Source organism: Camelina sativa, chromosome 5, assembly GCF_000633955.1.
Source record: "Camelina sativa cultivar DH55 chromosome 5, Cs, whole genome shotgun sequence".
Lineage (NCBI taxonomy): Eukaryota > Viridiplantae > Streptophyta > Magnoliopsida > Brassicales > Brassicaceae > Camelina > Camelina sativa.
Genome location: NC_025689.1, coordinates 20,499,259 through 20,508,705, shown reverse-complemented (window position 1 = coordinate 20,508,705; position 9,447 = coordinate 20,499,259). Strand labels below are relative to the sequence as shown.

At 34.4% G+C, this 9,447-nt stretch overlaps 2 protein-coding genes across 2 annotated transcripts; both read right to left on the bottom strand.

Annotated features, from left to right (window-relative positions):
- LOC104789431 lies at positions 155 to 3,573 on the bottom strand. Its single transcript, XM_019245337.1, has 4 exons — positions 3,276 to 3,573; positions 2,686 to 2,763; positions 491 to 735; positions 155 to 398 (listed from the first exon to the last, which is right to left on the bottom strand). Exons 3-4 carry the CDS (start codon positions 721 to 723, stop codon positions 155 to 157), a joined length of 477 nt encoding a protein of 158 aa, XP_019100882.1. The 5' UTR covers positions 724 to 735; positions 2,686 to 2,763; positions 3,276 to 3,573.
- Positions 1,008 to 1,884, bottom strand: LOC104789430. Its single transcript, XM_019245336.1, has 2 exons — positions 1,432 to 1,884; positions 1,008 to 1,349 (listed from the first exon to the last, which is right to left on the bottom strand). Exons 1-2 carry the CDS (start codon positions 1,882 to 1,884, stop codon positions 1,008 to 1,010), a joined length of 795 nt encoding a protein of 264 aa, XP_019100881.1.

Here is a 9,447-nt window from a genome sequence, read left to right as displayed (position 1 = left end):
TGTCCCTCACAATTGGTCCCCTGAAAAAAATAATATTATTTTTTATTTTAAAAATTAATTATGTAAATTAAGAAGTAAAATCATATTAAAATTTTAATTCAAATAAAACATATAACATTAATATTAAAAATATAAGAAAATTAATTATGTAACATTAATATCTAAACTTATTTCTGCTCTTCCCTTGCTCAAACACTATCTTCTCTAACTGGGCTATTTTCTGCTCAGTTTCATTACGGATGTGTGAGTCGTAGTCACACGCGAATGTGATGCTATCTACCTTCTCCGTCAGCAGTTCACGTTGTCTGTTCATCTCACTTATCTCCTCCATGACTGCTGCATCCCACCACTTGTGGATATGCATATCGCCATCATCAACATTCCCACATGTGAAGAACCTGCATTAACATATACAACATCGTAAATCAATTCAACCTCAGGTTAATACATTGGAAATCACTTAATAATATGGCAATGTTAAACCACTTACCTTCTGTTCTCGTTTGAGGATAGAATAGGCTGACCACCACAGTAACATACCTTGGGGAATCCGAATTCAACCTCAGGTTGGGGAGGGTATAGAGTCGCCTGAGTGTTGAGTAAGTTACTCTCAGCCTCATCCATCCGAATCAAAGCTTCTACTTCCCTCTCCTCAGTGTCCTGCGAATATCTATCATACTCATCTGAGGAATCAGGCTGAGAGTAGCTGTAGTCTTGGCCCATCGGATACTTTACCTGGAAAGCACCAAGAACAGACATATTAGAGTTACATTATTCAAGAACAGTTGTATAACATTAACAGATAACATTATTCAAGAACAGTTATAACATTAAACTAATAATACTCATACACGAAACAAACTCTATTTTCATACTCAACGAAGGTTGACAAAGAGAACACATAAATTGATAGATAACGAAGAGAACACATAATTTAATACTGAAACAGAAATTCAAACTTGTTCTACTACATTTAGAAATACAAAGTTGCTTCTTAAGTGAATACATCAATCTGTAAAATATTGTGCCACTATCTTATCCTTTATAAGCTGATCAGCTGCACTAAGTGGCTCCAGTTTGGCAAGAATTGTATCTAGTATGGCAAGCTTCTGTAGCTTCTCCTTTTCAGCCATATCCACCCTCTTGACTTCCCACATGCTCGTGTACTCAGCAAGAGCCTTTCCCTGACCTTTCTTCCTATCCGCCTTGGCAGCCTTGATACCTTGGGGCCGTATCTCCGAGTCTTGTTCAGTATTGGTTGCATCGGATTGTGAAGCTGATTCAACTGGTTTCCTCTTTGTTCTGGATGAAGGTGAGGGGGTGTTGATCACGTTTTGGTTAAGGAATTTCTGCTCAAACCTTAGCAAACACCAGCAATGCTCCATTGTAAACTTGGTATTATAGTCGGCGAAGTATTCTCTCGTGAGCGACCTTCAATACATCGTGCTCAGACTGTCCACTACTGTTTTGTCTCTCTGCAGCTGCATATGCCCCACAGAATTTGTTAGTGAACTCATTGATCTTGAACCACCTCTGTTTGCAGTTTATGTTCAGCCCCTGTTCACCCTTGGCTCTTGCATGAGGAGACTCTCTATAGTATTTTTTAACCCTTTGCCAAAAGCTTCCTCCCTTCTGTTGATTAGCAATGATCGGGTCCTTCGAAGTATTCAGCCAAGCACTGATCAGAATTTCATCGTCAGCCGGATTCCACTTCTTCCTTTCCTTCCTCGCAGGTGCCTCTTGAGAAAGAGGTACATCCGGGGAATCTTGAGAGCTCCATGGAGGTATTTCGGAAGAAGAGTTTTCTTGGTTAAGGGGCTCTCCTTGACTGTTGAGAAGATCTAAATAACTATTGGACTGGCTGAATGTATTGTAATAACTCATAGAGGGAAGAAACAAGGAAAGAGTTTGAGAAACAAGAAACGGAAACAAGAAACAGAAACAAGGAAGAAACAAGGAAAGAGTTTGAGATGATTATGAAAAGAGGGAAGTATGGTCTCGTGTTTAAAAGAAAAAACAAGGAACCAAGAAACAGAAACGAGAGACAGAAACAAGGAAGAAACAAGGAACCAAGAAACGGAAACAAGAAACAGAAACAAGGAAGAAACAAGGAAAGAGTTTGAGATGATTAGGAAAAGAGGGAAGTATGGTTTCGTTTTTAAAAGAAGAAACAAGGAACCAAGAAAGTATGGTTTCAACTACCTACTTTATGACCAAAGCTTTGTCTAATCACAATTTATGACCAAAGCTTCAACTACCTAAGTCTAATCACAATTTATGACAACAAACATCAAGTACACCAACTACATTATTGAAACATTTAGTTACACAAACTTAGTTATACTGTCAGTTACATATATTAATGCAAATGCAACAATATATATACTCGCAGCTTTATATAACTAGCTTTAGTTACATATATTAATGCAAATGCAACATTACATATACTCGCAGCTTTATATAAGTAGCAAAACATATGAACTAGTCTACCAATCTAAATATACAAAACATATGAACTAGTCTACCAATCTAAAGATACAAAACATATGAACTTGTCTACCAAATCATATGAACTAGTCTAAAAATACACTTGACGAATCTAAAGATACAAAACATATGAACTACTCAACCAAATCAAAAAATGATACCACAACATTTTTGATGCTAATAGAATCGATTATTTACCTTTGACAGGGAGATTGTTTGCTACTTGTTCTGTGATTTATCTTTATGTGAGGCTTCCTTTACGTGTGGCTAAGGAAACTCATAACAAACAAACAAGTGCAATGTTAAACTCGGTTTAACATAAAACAATCAAGTTTCACAACAAGTAAGCGCAATACGACATAAAACAATCAATCTGCATCCCCAAATATATTTCAAAGAATTAGAAACAATTTTAAGATATTTATTAAATCATAAACTAAAATCAGGGAGAAACTAAATCGAATCCCTAAATCAAAACCCCTAAAAACTAAATCGAATCCCTAAATCAAAACCCCTAAAATCTAAATCGAATCCCTAAAGCAAAACCCCTAAAAACTAAAACGAATCCCTAAATCGAACCCTAAATCCAAAACCTAAACATATTAAGAAACCCTAATTCGAAATTAAAATCAAATAGAACATATACATAGAGATAGAGAACAATCGAATCAAATATCAGAAACAAAACTTTTGAATCACATAAACAATCGCCTTAAACAGAAAAAGATAATACATCAAAAAAAGAAAATCATCAAAGGAAACGAAGGAAACCAGGGAAGAACACAAACCTCTTCCTATTGCAACCGATTGACGGCAGATTAGCCTTTGCTTCACCCAATTTTCAGAGAAATCACCAGGAAGAATCAAATCGCCTTCGAGAGAGAGAGAGCGTAAAGAAAGAGAGATGGAGAGGAAAAATATCGCGACCCAACAATTTTTTTTGGTTCACCCTCACCCTAATTCCACGAAGCAATAAGCCCGCGCCACGTGTCTTCAAGGACTGATGAAAAAACGTCGCGTGTGTAGATACGTTCCTCTCATATTATTTTCATTTCCATTTAAATTTAAATGTTTTATTAGGTGGGACGCCATCTGGGTATGCTGATGCATATGGTCTGACAAAGTAGAGTTGTTGGAGAGCATCTTACGAACTAATATATATATATAGAGAAGAGGTAGAGATATTTATTTTTTCTTTGTCGTCATGTTGTTATTTTATGGTTTTTTTTTTTGCAAAAACAGCAAATAAACGATAGAGTTGAAGAAATATAATTTGGGATAGTAATTGTTTTTTGGGAGATTTACTCAGTTATCATACAAATTAGATAATATTATCAGAACTATATAATTTTTTTTTATTACTATCATATTTCAGTTATATTTTTATATAATTTGGGATAGTAATTTTTTTTGGGAGATTTACTCAGTTATCATACAAATTAGATAATATTATCAGAACCATATAAAATTTTTATTTTATTTTTTATATTGTCCTTGTTTCACATTATAAGGAAAAACGTAATTACAAAGAATGTCATTACCACATCAAAAAAATTGCGTCGTCACGTCAGAAATTGCTGATATGTATTAAATAATGGGCAATTCTCAAAAATAGCACAGTTTTAAGTTTTTCTTCCAATCTTAGCACACACTCTCATATTTTCCAAAATTAGCACACAATCTCTAATTAAATATTAAAGGAACACTAAAATTATTAATTTTTATTTTATATTCCAAAATCCAACTTCTCGATTATTCTCTGATTCTTTCCATTGTCGATTTCGCCGCCGCCGGTGATCGATTCCTCTCGATTCAATCAACATCGACACCTGCAATCGTAACTACTCATCGTCTTCCACCACCTGCCGTGTCGTTTTCCCTTACGACACCTACTTGACCACCAAACTCCATCTCCGATTTGGCTTCGTTTCCGATGTGACGAAGAACGTTGTGATCGGTGGGCCAAGGATCGAGGATTATTATCCGGTGGAGATTTGTTGGGTTGGGTATCACCGACGGAGGATAAACTGATGGACAGGGATCACAGTCAGATTTAGTGAGAAGAAGAGCGTGATGGTAAGCAAGGATTTGCTTGGGTGATGAGTGTAGACCTAGGCTTGTTAGATTCGTTGATTCTAGCAACATTTAGTGGTTAGTTTTGAAAATTTCTGCTTTTCACAACAACTCTCTATGAACTAATGTCCGTATCATAGATTGAAAATAAGTAACACTAGCTAAGATTCTACGCTTCTGTGATTGTTCATTGTTTAGTAATATAGTTTGAAGAGTAATCTTAAGATTGAATGAATCACTGGTTTGGTTCTTTAACACAACTCTTTGCAGCTTGCACATTATGAGGTGAGAACACATCAGTCCTCTATGTATACATCAGTTTTCTTTGGATAATTTCAAGAAGTGTGTTGAGTTTGTTGTTAGACATGTAAGATGGTTATGAAACCTTTTGTATTGTTTTGGTATTTGTACAATGTTTCTCCACTATAAGATTGTCAATGTTTCTATTAGACAAGTTAATTGTTGTTGAGATAACTCTGATTGAATTTGCTACAAGAAAAATTCACAAAATTCATGAAAGATTTCTTGAATTTCAGGATGTGATGCCTAAAAAAATTGGAATTCAAGCAAGTTCATGTATGAGTAAGCACTTTAAGCAGTCTTGAAATTGAGCGATGTAGGTGAGGGTTTAGAATTGTTTAATCAGATGAAGCATGATCAGATCTCTCCCAATGTGTTTGCTTACAATGTTTCTTATCGATGGGTTTTGTGAAGCGAATAGGATGAAGGACATAGAACAGTTGTTTGACGAAATGCTTGTAAGAAGACTTTTCCCTCTCTAATAAAATATAACACATTGATTGATGCATTGTAAATTTAGGAATCTGAAAAAGAGTTTTAAGGTGAGTGAAAGTATGAAAGCGAATGACATAGAACAGTTCAAAACTTGCGCAAGGGACTGTTTAAAGCTGAGATGGTGGAAGATGCATAGAATGTTTGAAGGAAATGAAAATAAGGAAGGATTATATCATAACAATGTCATGTGATTGAACTTCAAGAAGGATTATATGAAAATAAGGAAGGACTAAATGAAATTTGGGAAGGATTGTATGAAACTAAGGAAAGATTCTTTGAATTTCATGATAACTTTCATAAAAAAAGAAGTTTAGATATCTTAATATCAGAAAATGAAATCATCATCCCTTGCTAATGGACTAATCTTCTAACTTTTGATACATTGAAGCAAAACCCACAAAAAAGAGATTTAAGAACACATTCATTCAAATTTAGGAAGAATTAATATTCATGAACGTCTCATTGAAATTCAGGATAGTCTTCCTAAACAAAATGGTTGAAAGATTATGTGAAGCTTTCTTATTCCAATCATCATTTATAACAAGAGAACCAAGCTCATACATTAAGAAAAAACATAGAAGAAAAAATAAAAACTCAATTTTCTAAATTTAGGAAGTATCTCATAATGTTTAGGAAGGATTTCATAATATTTAGGAAGACTTTCTTGAATTCTAGGAAGCATTTCCTAAATATCCAAAAATCTCAAAAATGTGATGAATAGAACCAGAAGATCCTCCACCGCTGTATTCCGCCTCATCAACATTACTATCCCACTCTATAATTGACGAACTACAAGCCAAGAATGATTATTAAACATGAGTATCACCACCACCATTATTTCTTGAAAATTAGGATGGATTCCTAGATATTTAGGAAGGAATTATCGAATTTCAGGAAGGCTTTCATTGAGAAAAAAAAGAAGAAGATATTTGTGAGACATTACTCCTTACTAATAGAGTAATATATCACATATTACTCATTCTAATGGAGTAGTTTGTGATACATTGGGATAAAAGATAAATAAAGAGATTTAAATACATATATCTTTAAGTTTATAAAGGATTTCAAAATGTTTAGGAAGGCGTTCTTGAAGTTCATGAAGGTATTCCTAAATATACGAAACAACATCTATGTAGCTAACATTGGGTTTGCAATTTGTATATCTCTGAAAATTGTCAAAATCTGAAGAATATAAGGATTATTTTACATTACTAACATCATTATTTTTGAGAAACTCTGAAAAATTATAATACTAACATCATCATTTTTGAGAAACAAAACAAGTTTTGTTGAGAAGTAAACTATACTAAACATAAAATTCTACATTACGACTCTAGCTACATGTCGTAGTCGTTAACTCCGTCTTAGTTAACCGGTTGCTTCCTTATCTTTCTACCCGTTAACTTGAGACTAATAGTTGAAGTTTCAATAGCTAAATCTTCTAGTTTCTCCTCCTGTACCACCAAATAAAAACAGTAGCTAACTAAACAGACAAAAAAAAAAGTTTTAAAGAGGAAAGAAAAAATGATCAGGTTTACATTGGTATGCTTCACAGTTCCTAGAACTAAGAATTGCTTCTGTTTCAATGGAACATACCTGAAACAAAAGACCTGAGAAATTAGGATCTCAAAACTCCATTACTTCTCTCTCTGCTCAACATGGTAATTCTCTCTCTATGTTCTTAAAACAATCCAACAACGCTTCATTTGCTATTGCATCTCATCTCCATTGATTCAAATCCTGAACCGATAAACACCCATCCTTCACTTGATCCGATGAACTGTGGCTCAAACTCGTCACCTATGTCTTCAACGTCATCAGGAACTATCGATCTAGAATGCTCTATGTTTCTCCTCCGCCGCAGTTATAAACCGAGACCACAAAATCTCATCCGATTTGACCTGGACATGAAACAAAAACGGAGCTACGAATCTGAATCCGATTGGTAATGGAATCCATGAATCTCTGATGAAATCACTTGATTGAAGTTTCAATTGATGAATTAATCACTTAATTGAAAGATCTGAGATTGGAAATGGAGATCTCATATTGGAACAAGTTTCACGGGAGAAAGCTAAAAGAGATCGTGAGTTTGATTTTTTTTACTGATAAATTTTGTTGTTTTACCTAAATATTTAATATTCACAAATGCTAGTTTTGGAAAAATTGAGCTTGTGTGCTAACTTTGGAAGAAAAACTTAGAATGATGCTAGTTTAGGGTATTTCTCTTAAATAATTCAGCCGTAAAGCGCTACAACGGTAATGACGGCTGAGTTACGGTATGTTGCGGCTAATTTAAGAAAAATGATTGAGTTATGAGCGAACAGCTGACTTACGAGCATAACTCAGCCTGTAGTCACGGCTGACTTCATGAAATCTGTCTGTGTTATGATAAAATGTCTGAGTTACGAGCATAACTCATCCGTAATTACGGCTGAGTATTTACCCAATGGTTAAGTTGTCAAAAATTTAGTTGAGTTATGATTAAGTGTACAACGGCTTACTTATGCGATGTCGTTATGGCTGATTTATGATTAAATATCATAAATAAGCCGTAATGAGCTGGATTATCGGAAAACTCTGTCATTTTATAGGTTACTTAGTAGTAAAAAATTAATTATTAGAATATCATGCAGTTACGGCCGATTTATTAAACGATACGGCTAAGTTACAGATTTTCATTTGAGTTATGACATACAACGGCAGCCGTTTTTTTGTTTTTTAATTACTATAATAGTATTCATGTTGCGACTGACTTATACTTTTGTTTGATGGCTGATTTACATGTTTTGTTTGGTGGCCGACTTGCCACTTCGGACGCATCATTCCATGTCATCATGTTCTAAGGAAATATGAAACGTCTTTTTCGACTTTTGTTCTTCACCTTGTTCAAAAGTGAAGGATTAACATGTTCTTCAACTTGTTCTTCACTTTGTTGTTCACTTCTTAATTTTCCTCATTCTTCTTAATTTTCGTTCATAGATCCAGTTCCGGTAATTGTTGTTTCCAGTAATTGGGTAAAGAAAAAAAAATATGTATTTAACACCGACGATAGAGGGTGTAGAGTTGTGCAGATAGATGCGGAAACAATGCATGACAAGCTTGTGAGGTCTGTTCTCGATGACTACGGATTGAACGCGTTGAGCCATCAGCTAAAGCTTAGCTACATTTTCTCGAACAAGGTTTGTGTCGGTTGAGTTATTTATATACAGTCGAGTGGTAATATAACTCAGTTGTCATAGGAATCTATGAGACCTTTCATTTTCCCTTAAGTATTATAACTCAGTCATCAAGTCATAAAATTCAGCCGTTTACTTTCAGTTTATTTCTTTTTATAAGTCAGCAACGAATCATTATAACTCAGTAGTCATTTGAATCTACGGGACCTTTCGTTTTTTCTTGAGTATTTTAACTCATCCGTGAAGTAATATAAATCAGTTGTTCACTTTCAATTTATTTCTTGTTATAAGTCAGCCACCAAGCATTATAACTCAACCGTCATATGAATCTATGAGACCTTTCGTTTTTCCTTGAGTATTATAACTCAACCATCAAGTAATAAAATTCAGCCATTTACTTTTAGTTTATTTCTTGTTATAAGTCAGCCACGAAACATTATAACTCAGCCGTCATATGAATCTACGAGATCTTTTAATTTTCTTTAAGTATTATAACTCAGTTATGAAGTAATATAAATCAGCCGTTTACTTGTAGTTTATTTCTTGTTATAGGTCAGCCAACAAGCATTATAACTCAGCTGTCATATGAATCTATGAGACCTTTCGTTTCCTTTAAGTATTATAACCCAGCCGTCAAACAATAAAAATCAGCCATAAAGCCTACAGTAACTCAGTCACCGAATTGAGTAGACCTAACAAATCAGCCACCATAACTGTAAATCAACGATGGGACAATCAGTGGTAATATATGATATATCAGTCATAAAATATTGATCAAAAACCCTCAATCAGCCAGAAACACGGTTTAAATCACGGGTTATTGTCAGAACACTCAAAAATAAAGTTTTGATACATGCCGGAACACAAAAAGACAAACAAGAGTGTAGGCAAAATGCGATAGTGATGACGAGAG

Bases quoted from the DNA above. Each gene is read 5' to 3' on its own strand.
- LOC104789431 (XM_019245337.1), bottom strand. From the start codon at position 723: ATGGGCCAAGACTACAGCTACTCTCAGCCTGATTCCTCAGATGAGTAT. The intron at 399-490 runs GTAAGTGGTTTA...ATGTTAATGCAG, and splicing joins TCCTCAAACGAGAACAGAAG to GTTCTTCACATGTGGGAATG.
- LOC104789430 (XM_019245336.1), bottom strand. From the start codon at position 1,884: ATGAGTTATTACAATACATTCAGCCAGTCCAATAGTTATTTAGATCTT. The intron at 1,350-1,431 runs GTCGCTCACGAG...AGGTTTGAGCAG, and splicing joins CTGAGCACGATGTATTGAAG to AAATTCCTTAACCAAAACGT.